This window comes from Aricia agestis, chromosome 19 (genome assembly GCF_905147365.1).
Source record: "Aricia agestis chromosome 19, ilAriAges1.1, whole genome shotgun sequence".
In the NCBI taxonomy this organism is placed as follows: Eukaryota; Metazoa; Arthropoda; class Insecta; order Lepidoptera; family Lycaenidae; genus Aricia; species Aricia agestis.
Window position 1 is genome coordinate 999,077 of NC_056424.1, and position 18,365 is coordinate 1,017,441.

Consider the following 18,365-nt stretch of genomic DNA (forward strand, 5'->3'; position numbering starts at 1 on the left):
GAAAAGGAACATTTGTCAGAAAAGCTTACATTATTACACTAGAATTAGCAAGAAAACCCAAGTTCAGTTTCAAAATACTTTATTTCCTTAAAAAATAAATACGATTATAATACAAAAACAAACTTTTACCAAAGGTATATAACGGGACTTGAAAGCTAACCACCAATCATATTTAAAACAAGAGTGTATACTGTATAACATTACAAAAGTAACATTGTATGTTACACCTGTAATATTCACTGTTACTTTTGTAATGTTATACATAACAGTACAATTAAATATGACGTCTTATAAATACTACTATGTATTGGTACTTGTAACATAGATAATTATCTGATTTGAAATAATTGTTTGAGCAATATTTTAAATTAAAACTAAGAATCTTCCAATAAAGACGACGAATCAAGGAACTTCTCAATTTTTTTTTAAAGAAAAGTATAATTTGATAGCGAACAATTAAATCGTAAAATTCTAACTAAATATGAATTTTGGCGGGCATTTTATACAAATAAAACAAGACATGTATCAAATATACAAAAGTAATTCACTCGTTAGGGCTGCAGTTGCTGCGACATACTAACGCGCTGGTCGGTCATATCACGGCATGGCGTTAAAGATCTCGCCCTCTGAAATAAAAAGTTTATTTTACTATAAACACCAGTGATGTGGCAATAAAATTACAAGGAAGGAAAAGTAAAATATTGATTTGGACTTTATGGACTAACAGCCGAATTCAGAGACATTTATTCATAACATAAAATCAAAAGTTTAACATAGAATTTATGGATGTTATTTCAAAATATTCATAAGATTAAAAATAAGTATTAAATCTCACTAAGTGCAGCCGTTAGGTATAACAATTTGGTAATAATATAAAAATTAAAATATATAATTTGTATTTGTAATATTGTACAAATAAAAGGCTCCTCTACATCTAATAATACTGAGGCTACATAGATTATGATTTATGAGTAATGCGAACTCACGTGGGGCGGGGCTACAGCCGCGCGAGGGCCACCTATTGGCCACGCTGCTAACGGGGCTAAACCGAGACTTTACTTTCCTCTGCAATGAAAATGGACAATTTTGAAGTGATGATTTGCCAAAATTTGCGAATCAATTGGAACTAATTTTTTAAAGAAGTCGCTAGGGCGAGAGAATAAAGAACTATTAATGCCTTGTGATGCTTTGCAACGCCTCGTGTAAGACTTCGGTCGGCGAGTGACAAAGTGATAACTAGTTATGTAGATAAGACGCTTTGTAGACAGTAGATGTGCAGAACATAGTGATGGTTCTTAGTGATTGCTTCATCTAATTAGATAATGTGTATCTGCCAGGCCCCAGGTGTGAGGTGACCAGCTCAAATCATCTCTATATTTTGTAATGACTCAAGGCACCTCACCTCTCGGTAATCAGCCTCAGCGATGACAGGAGTGAGAAGTTCAACCTGCTTTAGCGGCTTCTGGTCCATGTTGTGAACCACTTTGAATACCTCTGACTGCTGCAAATGGTCCAGAGAAACCGGTGGCTTCTCATACTTGAGGAAGTTTACTCTGGAATGGTGTTGAATATTGTAAGTTGTGGGGTAAAGAAGGATACTAACTGGGTACTCTTTTCTTACAGATATTATTACATTTGTAATATTTATACAAATAATACAGTTGTAATTGGATATATTAAGGTTAGATAGGCCTTAGGGTACTCGCAAGATATCTTGAAATCGGGCTTAAAAAATATAGGGTGGTCTTCATTCTAAGAAATATACATAGTTAAATAGATGGGTAACGCCATTTCCAACTTTTGTACATGGTGCTAGGTAAGGTAAGGATAATGGCAAATAAAATTCGGCAATCAAAATCTGGAAAACGTTGCCGTGTATAATACACACATTAGGTAAATAATTATTCCAGACATCGTAGCTACTTACCGGGCTATTTTCCTGAATTTCCAAAGCTATTTCCCCATACTAATATAAATATATACACGGACTGTTTATCTTTGTCTGGCACATTGAAAAAGTCTTGTGACAGGCAAAGACAGTGCACCAGCGAGGTGATTCACGATTTCCGTTTCGACTCAGATTCGGAAACGCTATGTCGATCATTGGTCAATGCTGAGCGCGGCGAACGCTTATTGGATGTCGCGCGGTCAAGTTTACGAATGCGAGTCGAATTGCGCATCGTGAATAAGGGCCGGAATACGCTGCATAAATATATATTTTTAAGTTAGACTCGTAACTAAATCATAACATTTAGTAATTGGTGCTGGAATAACCCGGAAAAATTTCGTGCTTTTAGAAAGTTTCAGAGGATTTTATAGAGCGAGTTTAACCTTGGCGATGAACATACCTATAGTAATTCTTTTTCAAACCGTCCTCATTCTGACCCCATGGCCACGCGTTGTTCCAGAAATCGATCTGCCGAAACGGACACAAATGAAATCGTGCAAATGATTGTACTGATGTCTAGAATACATTTTGCATAGATTTACATAGAAGTTTAGATTATGGAATATACCATAATACCATAATATTTTAATGATAAAAGATTATCAAATGATTTTGTAACTGAAATTTTAGACAAAATATATCATACATGTAAAATAATTCTAAATAACTTTTAAGTTACAGCTATCGCCAGAAAATGTTTTTATGAACTGATAAATACCAGCACTTTAAGACCTCAATGCTTAAGACAATTATACATATTTTAATATTAATTGTTTTTATTTTCATTCAATTTATTAATTTTTTTTAACGTCAATGATAAATTACATATATCGCTTATGAATTTCGGATGTTTAGGTTTAAGTTTAGGATGGGTTTAAATCATTCTCTATGTAGATCCGACCAACCTCTTGTCATATAGCTGTTGTTCGCTTTCAAATGACCTAAAAATATTGTGACTTGATTAAAACAATGTGTACGGTTACTATTACTAAAGTTGACAATGATATAACAAATTACAATAATAACCCTCCTGGCTGTCGTAAAAAAAAAAACTAAATTTTCTGTTGTAAATAGAGAACAAAGCACTATACAATTGTGCTCTATTTACTAGCAATTTAACATGAGTAATTTTAAACAAAAGAGACACAAATGAAATGACATTATTGTTCTTATACTTAAAAGCTCCAGGATTTTTAAGACTAGTTTTTGACTCAAAAATTATTTACTGTAGTCATAAAATCATAGAACCCTTACACACTCATATATGGATTGTCGTTATACCGGCGAATACGAATGGCGGATATGACAAATCATTTACAAAGTCTGTACCCGATAGCTTTTCCCTTTATGACCTCCGCTTGAGCAGTCAGGGCTTCGTTGATCTTCTGCTCATTGTAGGCGTCTTCTGGCTTCCTCCACCTCCTGCCTCCAGGGAGGACCACGGGCCTCTCGACGGGTACAGGTGGACCAAACATGGGACGGGGCTTGCCCACGCGTGGGGTGGAACGCTGTTTCACTTGTCTGGACTCTTGTTCGATTCTCATTTGTTCGATTAGTTCCTAATTTGTTTTTTACTAAGGTTTAGTATGGTTTAAAGTAACATAACATAACAATAACATTTTTTATATCTATATTAATAAAGCTTTACGTTCTTCCGTTACATGTGTATTCTAATGCGTATAATGTAATAGTTGTATTACACGAGTATTACAGAAGTAACACTATACGAGTACGAGAGATGTTACTACCGTATTATAAGTAAATCACTAGTATGTATTTTTTGACACAAGTAGTAATTACACCTTAATCAAATTACACGTTGACACAGTAATTCGTAAATACTAATAAAAATAGAGGTCATAAAGTTATAAGCCTTGGCCATTCTTGATAACCGTGCGTTTGCTACTTAAATAAGTTTGTATTTATTGAACAAATGTGTAATTTAACGTATTCTATAAAAAGCTTATTACCTTTTTCTGTTGTTCTAACTTCTTTTGCTCTTCAATTATTCTCTCCTCCTCTTCTCTCCTCAGGTGCTCCTGTTCCTCCACAGATATGTTCATCTCCTGTGGCGCTTCCTGGATTTGTTGTTCTACTTCGTTAGTTTTTTCCACTGTTTGTTCGGTGTGCGATTCCTCGATGTTTGAAACAGCATCTGCGAATTGCGCCGATTTTGGTTAGTACTCATTTGATCCTCCATATATTGCTCTAAATGATTAGTACTGAATATTTTTGTTTCCTTACCGACAAATTGCTCTTGACTTTCCGTTATTTGTTGAATCTGCTGTGTGACTTTCTGAAAATTTTAAATATTCAAATTACGCACTGAACAGTTTTTTAAATACTTGATTCGATGTTTAGACACCGGGGAGTATTATTTAAAATATTATAGTTTTATTTTACCTGTTGGCTGATTTGGCAGATCTGTTTGGTCACTAGCTCCAATGTCTGTTGGATGACATTAGGTAGCTGCGCTAGCGCCGCTAGCTGTGCCCGCATTTGTGCCAATTGCTCTTCCAGTGTTGCATTTGGATCTAAAGGAGTACGAAGTTTACTTGTACAAAATACATATTTGTATCTTAATTTAGGCCAACTTTGACTTTATTTCTATACAGAGTTACTTTTTATTGTATTTTGTTTTGTGTTAAAACTACTACTCACCAACCATACTCTCAATGTTTGATAATAGTTGTTCAGATATCTTATTCTTTTCCATCTCTTCTGAGTTGTTACTTGCTTCTTGGAATTCTGGCTCTTCTATGTCTGATTCTTCTATATGCTCTTGTTGTTCTTGAGGTTGTGTTTCTTCGACGACAAGCGTAGGCAGTTCTTGTTGAGGCGGTAGTGGTGGTGGAAGGGGAATACCTTTACCAAGAAAGACCATATGGATTTCGAATTTCAGTCACCACAATTTTATAATTTAAATTTGGGTAAGTTACTTTTCTTTAAATTATATTATTCTTCGAATTAATTTTACCTGTATCCTCTAGATCAGGAACTTCGCTCTCCGGCAGAGGGTCTACTGCTTCTACAAACTCGGGTCCGTCTTCTGGTATTAGAATAGGATCTTCAGCCTCAACGGGTGGTGCCTCAGGTGCTTCTTTTTCTTCAACAACAGCTCTTTGCTCCCAGGGCAAGGGTCCAGTGTCAAAATCCTGAAAATAATTTTAATCATAAGAAATCTTATCAAATTCACAAAACCTGTCGTATTAAATTATTAGTCCACTTACTTCTGGTTTAAAATCTGGCGCAATCCTTGGTTTGGGCTGCTTTACTATCCTCACTCTATATTGCTCCTAAAAAGGTAGGTTATTTTTTAATTTAATTAGCATCATTAAATAAATAAGTATTTAATTTTATCAAAATTGACAAAAAATAAGAAGGTTTTTGAAAATTAAATTTTTTAAAAGAAGAAATTTCTGTATTTAATTGAATCGATAAAGAAACATAAGCTTACTTAAGAGCACTAACACTTGCTATCACTGATGGTACTATACTAAGACACCAAAAAATCTTTGCCAAAATATGAATATGTTTGATGCCAAATATTTAGAAGGTTTTGTATGCGGACGCGGATGCTTATGTCTATTTTAAACAAATAATCAATACATTGGAAAACTACCTCAATGGCACAGTGGTTAATATGTTTACATACGGAAGGTTCAAAGATAAATGAAGAATTTGCACCATAATTATACTTATAGCACATTAATTATAAAAATGTTTGAAAAGATTATAAAAACACATAATACACATATTCTTTTACAATTGAATGCTACACATGAGATATCAAAAATAACCAAACAGATAATGAAGACTATTTATAACGAATATAAACACATGGCATGGACTCGAATAGAATAGAATCGAGATAAATAAGATAACAAGTGATGAATCGAGCCGAAGAATCTCATACATTTGAAGTAATACCAAACCATGAAAATTTGATACAAGACGAGCATAATAATAACAAAAATTATCCTCAACCTACTTCTCCATAGATGTCATCTTCATCCAATCGGAAATTCTGTAGGAAATGAAATAAATACTTCATATGGTACAAGTATTTCTTAGAAATTATTATATACTTTCTCAATAGTGTTCTGTGTATCAAATTATATATTAACGTATCCTTTATTAAGGAAGAACATATTTGCAACTAAATTAAAAACTACCAAGTACCAATAATAGTCCAGAGGCGTTATGATTATGTGTTTCGCAAGTCTTTTTTTTAATTTCATGGTAATTCTAGCTCCACTCACCTCAAAATTATAATTCAACGCGTCTTCCTTGTTACCACAAAATACAACTTTCTGCTTTGGCTTCGGAGCTGGTTTCTGTAGGAAGGTCGTCCATCTTCTCTCCTCCTTCATTTTCACATCTCGGCTCCTTAGGATCTCCTCGTTGAGGGCTTTTAGAACTTCGGAGTCTTTCAACGTCTCAATGGATGGTTTTATTTTTAGCAGGTCATCGCTGGAATCGTCGTCCAATGTTCGATGCATGTGCGATTTGAGCACTCTTGCCAAGCTAAATTTCAATAATTTTGTTTATTTGTGTTTCTGTACTGTTTATCATGTAAGCATTTATTGTGAATTTCCGGTCATTGTAAAGAAATAATTATTGTTATTTGATTTCATTGTTAATTAATTATAGTACATACTGCTGCATAACTATGGTTGCAAATTGCAACGAGTGCAATGTTATAAAACAAGTGTTACGAAGTACTTACACATTGACGATCACATTTTATGAGACATTTTCACAAATAAATAAATGATTCTATGTTATGATTGAATTTGAGTGATGTGGTGAAAACGAATGATCTGAAATGTAGTAAAATTATTGAAACTTAGTGACAGGTACCAAATGAAAATTAAACAAAGTAATTAAATTATATTAAAACACTTCAAGAGACTGATCTGGTTTTGATGTATAATGTGACAAAGAATAACTCTTATGATGCTAATACAGAATATGATGATAACATTATAATTTACTAGATATTGAGGATTCTTCACAGCATCACTAAGCAATAGTTTAACAACTTCTTGAACTACCTGATACATGAATATAAATACTAAAAGTTACCCCATAACGTGGGCTTCTCTCAATATATCAGCTTCTCCAGATATTAACTCGGCGACCTTCTCTCCTGGCATACCTGGTTTGCCTAGTTCCTCTGAAATCATCCAGATATGTCAGTTTTATAAACAATTATTTCGCTTACTTATTGCATGTATTAACTCAAGTTGAAAAATAAATAAATTAGCAAAGTGAATTTTACTTACTCGCTATTTCAGGATCTACCACGGGTTCCTCTAATCCGTCGATGATACCCTGCTGAGAGCCGATTATCTCTCCGCTGTCAGTCTTGTACATCTCCACCTTCCTTCCTTCAAAATTCATCTGCAAAATAACCCTTTACAGTCTTATCAAAGTATTTAAAGTTTCTACTTTAAAATTGTTTTAAATATTATGATTCCTAGATATCAAAAACTTTGTGTAAAACTTTAACAGTCAACAGTAGTAGTAGTAACAAGTAGTAGTAACAAGTAAAATATCCGTAAAGCTTACTTGTTCTGTTAGTTGCATTTCTACTAATTGTCGTCGTTGCTTAAACACTTCTGGATTGAACTCTACAGGCCGATAGCCTTCTAAGGGATCCTTTTTCTCAGGTTCTTGTAACGTTTTCTGTGTATATTCAACTGTAGCTGAAAAGTTAGTGCTTTCCTGTTGTTCGTTGACCGCGTCAGAGTAAACGCTTTCTGCGCTACTACCGTTGAGCCTAGAATTACCATTTAATTTTATAGTTTCTTCAACATCATTTGATGCTTCGGTAGTTGCGATGTTTGTTTCTTGCAATGAGTCCCTCTTCATTTTAGAGAGATTTATAGTTACAGTTTCTATAAGATCTTCGTGATTTTCTTCGCTATTAGCTATTTTATTGATCTCATCATTGGTTGTTTCTTCTTGTTCAGCACCATTATTTATTTTTCCGTTAAAAACTACAGTTTGTTCTACTGACTGTTCACTTTCATTCGTTTCAAGGTCATTTTGCGTTTCAATGACTACCTGACTATCATTGTCAGAACCATTAATTTCGCGGTCGCTTTCATCACTATACCCATTTGACACAATTATTTTAGTGCGCTTCTTTGAAGATTCTTCTGTTATCATTTCAGATGAAAGTTCAGACGTTGTTTCTTGTTTAATATCAATGCCCACGGACTCTTTATATTCCTCAATGCTTCGAATTGTTTCATCAATAGCAGAGGTAAGAAGCGAGGATTTTCTTTCGATATCCATAATTTCTTCCTGGAATAATATTTATCGGTTAGCAATAAATATTACAATATATTGCTTATTATATTAAATTAATGGCAACTTAAAACTGAGGTTAAATAAAAATTTAAAAAGGTACATACCGCATACCTATAATTAAACAATTGGTATAATAGCTAATATGGGAGTTATTATTTTTAGGATATACGTCATGATATTCTGTCCATAAAATGTTTAAATCTTTTGCACGTTTAAGTGTAAACATATACTTTACATATCACATACCTTGGTAATTTCAGGTCTATCTGAACCTCCCCTTAACCCTGGTTTGACATATCTCGGTGGTGACTTCTTCTCAGGAGAAGTCGGGGTAGGGAGAGGTGGATCATAAATTACTTGCTCAATATTAGTGTCTACTATTTGTGGTACTAATTTCTTTTTAACTATATTGGGATCTTCGTGCTCACTTGGGGGAGTTACCGAACAATCTCTAGGAACCGGTGTTACGTTTTTAGGTAGAGTTGCTTCCAGTTTAAATACATACTCATCAACTAAGGGAGTGGGTGGAACTGAGATAGGAGATGGAGTTTGAATGTCTTCACCATTTGCTTCCACTACTTGTTTTTTGGTTAAATCGGTACGTAAAGTAAGATGGCGTTGGTCATCTATTGCTATTGATTTATGTACTACTTGCTGAAGCTTCTTTTCTACGGATTTAGCATGCGCCTGATAGTCCGTTTGATTTAATTCTACTTGTGACGCTACGACGGTACTTTGAGAGGATTGTAACGTTTGTTCGCTTTTAGACACAAGACTTTCTGATTCTGAATAAATATTGGCAGCTTGAATTGTGGCAGTTTTTGATGTCTCTAATTTAGCACTTTTCTCATGTACATTAATTGATTGTGAAACTTCTTTTTTGAGCCCAATTTTTTTCATATCAAATTCGAAGTCTTCATAAACTTCTACTGGAGGGGTCACTTCAATAATTTGTTCTTTGATTATTTTTAGTTCAGCAGACTCCTCTTGATAAACTTTTTCCGATTCTTCTTTGGGCAATTCGACCTTATAATCGACATTAACTTCTTCGTAATGTTTTGAAGTATCTGTTACATCTGTTATTTCACATTTTGCTTCTTCGACTTTGACTGTTTGTATCTCTGCTTGTGCTACAACTGGCTCTTCAATAATAACTTTTGCACTTTTTGGCGTTAAGATTGGTTTTTGATCAAACTCTTTTTCCGTTTTTTCTAGGGTTATAATTGTGGCTTGAGCGGCTACCTTTGCTACTTGTACTTCTACTGTAGCTTTCGTAGGAACTACTTTTGGTATTTCAATATCACCTTTAGATTCGGCTAAACACGTTTCTACTACTTCTGGGATACGAAGAATTGGTTCTTGTATCAAAGTTTGAGGCTGTTTCATAGTGATTTCGGGAACTTCAAGCATTTCGTCTTTTGGTTCTAATACTGCCATTTCGGTGATAACTGTTGCTACTGATTCATTAACTCCTACTTGAGCTTGTCTCGAAGATACTGGTTGAGTAGTTTCTAAATGTGCTACATTGTCACCAACCAAAACTTCTGTTTTCTGTGCGACAGCTTTTACTGTCGTGTCGATAGCACATTTGGGTTTTACTAAATTTATGGAGTCCTTTTCTATTAACTTTGCATCTTCTTCATTAATATAAATTTCCTTTATTTCAGCAACAGTCTTAACAGGTGTTTCTATTTTTGGTTTTGGTGTATGTTGTACTACTTGAGCTGTTTTAACTTCCTTAATATTATCTTCAATAAAGGCTTCCGTTTGTTCAGCAACAACTTTTATTGGTTTTTCTACTAACACATGCGTTTTTTCTGACACCCGTTGTTCTTGTTGAATGATTTTGTGATCTTCCTCTACAGCGACTGACGTTTTGGCAGCAATAGTTTTTGTTGCTGATTGCATAGTTGCTTGGGCTTGCACTAAATTAACTTTCTTTTCCGTTTCTATATTAACTGTAGGTTCAACTACCTCTGTGGTTTTTTGTAGTGCCACTTTAGTAACGGAGCTTTCTAAATTAGCAGAGTTTTTTTGTAAAGAACTACTTGTACAACTTTCAATTCTCTTAGCTTCTACAGACTGAAGCTCTTGCAAGGATTCTTCTCTAGCATCTTTCATTAAATTCAGACTTTTTACTTCACTGGATCTGGACACAGTACTTTCATATGCAGCTTCAGACATTCTTCTCATTTGCTCTTCAAATATTGCGTCTTTATTTGTGTAAACATGTGCTTCTACAATAGCCACATAAGTAAGTGGTTCTTTTTCTTTTACCATAATTTGTTGATTTTCTTTAATACTTTGCGTAATAACTTTTGATTCAACTAAACTTTTTTCAGATTTTGCCTCAAATACTTCCATTGCTTTCTTTTCAGTTTCAATTTGAGTCGTACCAATTTTTTCATCAACACTATTTCTAGATCTTAGATGATTCTCTGAATACTCTTCGTGCGTCACAGTTTCACTAGTACCTGATTTTTTCTGAAATTCGGATATGACTTTATCCATTTTATTTGTAAGTTCTTCTGGTTTCATACCTTCAATTTGGGCTATCTTAGCACCTGATAACTTTCTTTTCCTTATTTCTTCTTCTTCAATTTTTAATTCATGCTTGCTAATACCCTCAGCAACCGTTTCCTCTACATGACTACTTAAATGCTGCTCTTTTTGTTTGTTAATATTTTTGTCAGATGTCATGTCACTTTTAATTTTCTCTTCTTTACTGCTTGAAATAATTGATTCACGATGTTTTTGTGATGCTATTTTTGCTGTGATATCGTGTGCCTCCGATACTTTCTTTGTTTCTTTACTTACAATTTTATTATCTTTAACCACACCTTTTTTAATAGTGCTTTTTACTTCGTCTTTTTGGTCAACACTGTACTCTCTATTAGTAACTAATTTTACAGGCTCCGTTAACATAAACCTAGATAATGCTACCATAACATCAGTTAGATGTACAAAAAATGTTTTTAAAAGTAAATTAAAATGATTTGATGATTGTACAGTTCCTTTTATATTAGGAATAGTCTGTAGTCCTATAGTGTAAGCTCTTTGTTCAGCGGAAAGTTTCGATGCAGCTACTTTTTCTGAATCATTTATGTTAACGTCAGCCACACATATATTTTCTGATTCAGATGATTCGACGAAGTTCGATTTTAATGTTGTCTTGGCACTATCCTTATTAACCTTATTTTCAATAAGAGTATGTTCCTCGTTTTTATATTTATTTTCAGAAAATATTATATCTTCATTTTCTTCCATTTTCGAAGTTTCATTCTGTACTATAATATCTTTTCTATCCTTGCTTATCGTTTCAGATTCTTTAGTTTGTACCCTTTGTGTTTGCAAACTCGATTCCTCTTCATGCACATTTAATTCAGACTTACGTTCACTTGAAATTTCATTCTGATGTATAACATTTGTCTGAGTTCGATCTTCAGTTACTTGTTCCGAGTATGTTTCCGATTCGTTTAGTTCAAGGTCTATTTCCTTCTTAATATCTTCCGCCACCACAACAGCTTGTTGTATGCTCTCTTCTACTATATTAAGTGCTGTAGCTTCTATTTTTTTCAAGTCAATTTCTGATTTAATTTTTTCTAAGTATTCAATTTCTTGTTTTTCTTCTTTTTGAATATTTTGAATTTGTGTTTCTTTTTTGAGAAGCTCTTTCTTTTCGCTTTTCTGTTCAATTTTAGTAATTTGTTTCTTTTGTAATGTCTCATCTTCTTCAACTACATATATTTTATTACTAACAACTTTTATTTCTTGGTAAGGATCACTATTCGGATCATACTGCTCTGAAATTGGAAGCTTAAATTTATTCACCGGTGGTAGACCTTCAGTGAGACCCTCAATGTCTGTAGTGTCCAGGGCAGAAGGGAAAACATCGTGGTACAGGGGGTTGAGGATTATAGGGTCTTCTACGGGTGGGATTTCCTGGGGTTCTGCAGAGAAGGGTCTGTAGGGTTTGGTAGGGATAAGGTAAGGAGAACTCGTTAGAGATCGTGTTAGATCAGGTTGGTCCGTAAACTGTTTAATTTCGAATTGTACCTCAGTAGGTTGTTCTAGTTGGTTCGATTGTTGGTCTGAATCGGCCGGTCCTATTGTTTCGTAAATAACTTCCGTATCGTCGAGGACCGGATCGTAGAGACCACTGAAACAATTATAGAATTATTTTAAGTATCACTTATAGTAAAGCCTATTGATTATTATTAGAATAAATTTAATAATAATATCTATTTAAATTAGTTAATTATTAGAATAAATTATAAGAATTACTAAACTTAAGTAAAAGAACTTATATGTTTGTGCTTAAAGTACATTTACATATGATTTAAGTAAACCCATTGTACTATCAGAGAAGTTGATTCATAGGCAGATGGCGGACCAACGTAATTTGGTCGCGTTATATCAAACCCATCCGACAGATCACAGAAAACGTTGAATTGACGTAGATCCGTCAACTGCCTATAAATCAATTTTGATGGTACATTATCCTCCGCACTCTGCTCGCCGCCGCTGTCGGGTAAAAATATAATTTAGATTTAATACAATCACATTTAACTGTCGTTATAAATATTGCACTACTCCCATTTGAATTGGTAGCATTATAACTACATATGGTTATTTACTGAGCTTGGTATTCAGAATACAACATATTGCTGGTAATATAGGCTAGTTAAGCTTCTTGAAACAACTGATAAGATTATTTACATGATCTCTCCTGTAGTAGTTGTGGATGACAATTGACAACAGAGTCACTTCACTGATATCCTCACAACTCATCGTACTCAAACAAAAAAGTGCGTGCACTTAACTGCAAATTAATTAACGAAGTGGCAATGCGCATGAAAATAGTTCGTTTGTTAATTTAATTGGAACATTGCCAGGGTTGGGACAGTTAAATGAAATTCCTGATCTCGGCATACTTTTGGAGCCTTGCAATGTGCATGCGTGGTGTGCACCGTAAAATATGACCATTTTTTTCATCAGTTCTAATTCTTGCAGGATCAATTCTTAGTGTCTAACCACACTTGGCCGAAAGAACGCAGCCGAAGTTCGGCATGATTACGTCTGCAATGTATTTTAAATTACTCATGATATGACACACCATGCCGAAATTACGTCGAGTTATATTCTACGCGCAGCGCATAGCTGGCGTAATCTTGCGGAACTTCGGCCGCGTATTTTCGGCCTAGTGTGTTTGGACACTTATAGACAAACTAGCTGTCCTGGCAAACGTTATTTTGCCATAATAACATAATATAAAGTATTTCACCCATATTATTTTATTGAAGTGACTTAATAAGTATGGCACCATGACAACATCCATCCCTATCCTGTCGCACAAACAATGGTCGCCGTCAGTCTCGAGTTGTAACAATTTACTTATTACTAATATTTATTTATCAAATGCACTTATCAATATAAAAAGTAGCCAGTGACCGATTCTCAGACCTACTGAATATTTAATATTTGGTAAAAATCAGCACAGCCGTTTCACAGGAGGTAACTAACATTGTGACACGAGAATTTTATATATATAAGATAAACTCATGAAATATTACTTAGTTTTGTTCGGTTAAATCTAAGTTATGTATCAGAATTCAGAAGTAGCTGTTTGGATTTTTGAACAAGTATAACTACTTATTGGTGGGATGAGAGTAGGTGTAGACAAGATGGTTTAATTATTATAAGCACTTAGTGAAAAGGCGCTTTCTTAGTTCCTCAGTAAATGCAATAATATTAAAAATATAATAAGACACTCAATTGTCACTGAATTATTTCTCATGAATGTTGCAACAAACTAACTATTCTAATAAGGGGTGTGTTACAAAACATTTGAAAACAATGAAAATATGAAAGCTCTTGAATAAAATATAATACTTCACAAAACACACTTCTTCACACACACTATTAAAATTTAAACTTACTGATCTTTATACAAAAGATAGAACCTCATATTGAACAAATCGAACCAACATAGAACCAATAAGAAATAAAGCTAATAGTGAAATAGTGTGTTTCAGCAAATCGGAATTCGATGTAGGCGATAGCCCTGAAGGGGTGATATCATGCAAAATATATAAATTGAAAATGGGTTCCGTATACACTCATTATTAAGATGTTACCTATAATAAAACACGAGTAAGAGATTTATAGTACAGTAATTATACAGTTTCAAAGACATAAATAAATTAATCAGAATGAAAAATAATATATAAACGTGAGATATTGCGTGAAAAAATCGAAAGAAATGTCTTAAAAAACAGTAAATAATAACTCAATAACTAATTTAAATGCTAATCATAATTTTGTATTTGAAATCGAGAATTTTAAATGTTAAACATTACGAAACGGATCCCTAATTCCGGTAATAAAGATTGTGATTGTCAATTGATGAGGAAGTTGGCTTGTCGATTGACGGGTGATACAACTTTATTGGCACTTCCCAAGGTAAATTGAACTACCTGCAGAAACTGTCCAATAATGATATAGGTATCTTGTTTAAATTATTAGTGCAACAAAAACAACAATACAATTTGTTAAAGAAGCAAAAGATAAGACAAGTAAATTCGTGAAACCAAAGAGCTCTCTTTCGTCACCAGTGATGGTTCATAATGATTATATGATTTATGATGAGAATGAAATTAAAAGTGAAAATCGTGTTATAACAGAAGATGGAGCTACGAATAATAAAAACGGAGTAACAAAATATAAAATAAAAACAACTTTACTACTGCACGAAGCTAGAAAAGAAGAAGCAAAGATACATGAAGGAACACAACCAATAAGCAATAAATCTAGCAATGACAAGTGAAAAGGCGTTAAGACAAATAATGCATACATAAGTAAAGCAAATTTGGAATGAATTAACGTAAATCTAGCATATTATAATGCGGCAATGGCAAATCTACCAAAGATTATTTCTATAATCTTTGGTAGATTTGTCATTTCTGAAGAAGAAAGAAGCAAGGAAGATATACCTGTTGACTTCTTGGCTTGGTTGGCTCCGCTGGCTGGGCTGGCTGGGCTGGCTGTCCTCGTCCGAAGACTCGGATGATGGGGAGGAGTACACCACTTCCTCCTGCACGGCGAGTTTGCTGCGACGACGCTCCGGAGCCTGTAAGTTGTTTTGATACAGTATCCCCAGTTTAATGAGATCTGAATAATGTTTAATTAAGATTTAATGCGAACCTCGATTCACAAATTTGAAGTACTTAAATAAAACCAAATTGTTCTGTACTGAGTGGATTGATGATGATGAACTATAGCTAAGAACACTCTCGATATTGTCAGCGTTCGAACAAAAAACTTGATTGAAATCGGTCCAGCCGTTTGGATGCTACGATGCCACGGACACACACACACAGACAAACAGACAGACAGACACGTCAAACTTATAACACCCCTCTTCTTTGTCGGGGGTTAAAAAGAGATACAACAAGACATGATTTAACTAGTGCAGTCTCACTGGTGTAACAAGTAGCTAGCTATTACAACATATAACGGCTGCTTATGACAGTGACATCCAAAAAGTTACTCCATAATTAAAGTTGCTTACTTATAACTATATTTACTCTGAAGTTTGGATATTCCTACAAAAGCAGCCGGTATCTAAGAATGTAGCTCTCCAACATAAAAATCATATTAGGTATATTTTCTAGTTTCTACTAGAAGTATAATAATTTTAAATGGCAACATGTTGAATAATAAATCCATACTTACTAATATTATAAATGCGAAAGTGTGTCTGTCTGTCTTTTGCTGGACATAATTTTAGACCCGGGAAAGGACACTTTTTAACCCGGAAAAAAATAACGGTTCCTGTGCGATAAGCGAAGCGGTGCCGTCGCACAACTCCGTCGAGTTGTGGGCGTCATGTCATAATATAACTCATAATAATGATAGCGCAGTGTAAATAAATAGATAATATTTACACTGTGATGATAGGTTCTTGCAAAGTATGTTGAAAATGCATGCTGCAGGTTTTTTGTCCGTTGCTGCTATCAACTTTTTTTTCAGTATTACATTACCAGAAAATATGTAATACAGAATTTAGCGAACCCGCGAAACATTTAGCAGTGACCGAGCTAATGATGATAAAGTAGTTTAAAAATGCTTAAAAGACTCTCGATCATGCTTTGAAGCTTAAAAAACTTTAAAGCTTTAGGGAGACATGATGCCCGAAAGAAAATACATACAGACACGTGAAGATAAAATATCCCTTTGTTTTCGTCGGAAACAGAACGCCTAATCAGTAGTAGTTTTTTCAAGCTTCCTTTTTTGCGCGTTTTAAGCGCAATTTTAATCATTCCTTTATAGGCCCTTGCAATTAAAAGTAGCTAGAGTGATGATGATGATGATGTCACATCAATGGGTCATAAAGACGTGGGTCTGGATTGTGACCGTGCCCGTCGGGTATGTAGCATTGACAATTCGAACTATATTGATCGCTGGCAGTTTGTCAACGACTATTTCTGGTGCACTGGCTGCATTTATTGATCGCTATTGATGTATTACAGTAATTAATAGCGGCACAATTGCATCATCATCATCATCATCTTTAAGTGGGTCAACAACTGATTATGGGATGCTAGAGATAGGCTAAAATTAATTATATTGTGTAGTTATTGGGTCGTCTGCACATAAAATGTACATGATAAATATATTGGTTGCCTGGAAGGAATTACTTTAAAGAAATAAGGCCGCCTTTTTGTACATGTCTGATTTATTGATATAAGTACTTATTATGTTTCTTAATGTTAATTTTATTGTTATGTTTGTGCACAATAAAGTATATTTGTTTGTATGATAATTAAATTTGCGTTGCTCCAGAAACAGGAGGAGCTTAGTGAAAAATATAAATTGAAAATTCATGTGGGATTGTCGATGGACCTAAATGTCTATGAATAACTTGTGTCTAAGTATCTGGAGACTGGAATGGTTTTAAGCACATTGGTACTAGCAGGTCTGCTGTTCTATTATTAGTTTAAATGTGAATTAAACTCAGAATATGGCAATAGAAATCGCTTCGCCTAAACCATATACTCTTAAATTAATATAAGCTACCTATGAATCGTTCCACTAATCTTCACTTCTTTATCATCTTCTATGTTCCTATTACTACTATATTTTGAAAACAACGTAAATTTTTCTTCGCACTTTAACTACGCCAGATATTATGCAATTTGTTTATTGCTTTTAATACCTACAATAAACTAATTATATCTTTGGAAAACAATATTAAGATCTTCCTACCTGATTTGGTCAATAAAATTATCTATGTATCAAAAATTGATAATAAATATATTACCTGGGCCTCAGTAACAGAGATGTTGAAGCCTCTCTTGCCGACGAGCCTGAACTCCCACGTCGAGTTGCCCATGCGCCTGAGGTGGACGTCCAGCGCCATCTAGCGGTATAACATGGAATTTATCATAATAATCATCATCGTCACACCTATCGCCATCTATTTCTAAACAAATGCATCCACCAAAAAGTACTCTATAATCGGCAGCCTTCATGATAATTTTTATGTAGAAACTTTGTTTCTTTACATTTTTTTTTCTATAGAAGCTTAATAACATGCTTCATTAGAACTGCTATTTAATTTTTTAATGTGGCTTTTAATTCTATGTTCAAATCAAAATTTGGCGCCTAATTAACTGGTCATCGTTTTTTTTCCACAAAAACGTTGCATATATACAACAATTTTTCAAGCAATAAATTATTTTTCTAATGGTTTTATCAATGATATTCTATGTTACTAATTGGGTTTTATCCTATTTGGTCTATATCTGTACTTTTCTATTTCTTATTGGCTATTTAACATTTTAGTTCACAAGTGACACACATCCAATCATAAGCTCTCTATGTGCCATCTTCCCTTACCTTTTCCACACTACTCCTTCTACTGGGGTCCTACAGACACTTTTGGGGTCTCATGGACTTCCTACTGACCATCAATATCAACTGATCAGTACTACGGTTAGAATATAACTGAAAGTGTTTGGCAGGTAACCGAAAGTTCTAAATAACTGTTAGCCAATGTGTTTCGCAACTGGAGCCGGGGTCATGGATCTAGATC

At 34.2% G+C, this 18,365-nt stretch overlaps 1 protein-coding gene across 7 annotated transcripts; it reads right to left on the minus strand.

The window, feature by feature from the left end:
- Positions 1-484: 484 nt before the first annotated feature.
- On the minus strand, positions 485-17,705 carry LOC121736531 (golgin subfamily A member 6-like protein 22). 7 transcript variants are annotated; one of them, XM_042127782.1, is made up of 19 exons: positions 17,592-17,705; positions 15,262-15,398; positions 8,516-12,428; positions 7,523-8,263; positions 7,237-7,354; positions 7,037-7,127; positions 6,211-6,475; positions 5,940-5,975; positions 5,179-5,244; positions 4,926-5,103; positions 4,610-4,813; positions 4,352-4,482; positions 4,193-4,244; positions 3,919-4,103; positions 3,278-3,507; positions 2,854-2,889; positions 1,403-1,553; positions 987-1,065; positions 485-626 (listed from the first exon to the last, which is right to left on the minus strand). In XM_042127782.1, exons 1-19 carry the CDS (start codon positions 17,688-17,690, stop codon positions 598-600), a joined length of 6,741 nt encoding a protein of 2,246 aa, XP_041983716.1. In that variant the 5' UTR covers positions 17,691-17,705; the 3' UTR covers positions 485-597. The 7 variants fall into 7 exon arrangements, with proteins under 7 accessions (XP_041983716.1, XP_041983722.1, XP_041983719.1 ...); XM_042127788.1 differs by having other exon boundaries at positions 12,326-12,428; positions 17,592-17,690; XM_042127785.1 differs by lacking the exon at positions 5,940-5,975 and having other exon boundaries at positions 17,592-17,690.
- Between the last annotated feature and the right edge of the window lie 660 nt (positions 17,706-18,365).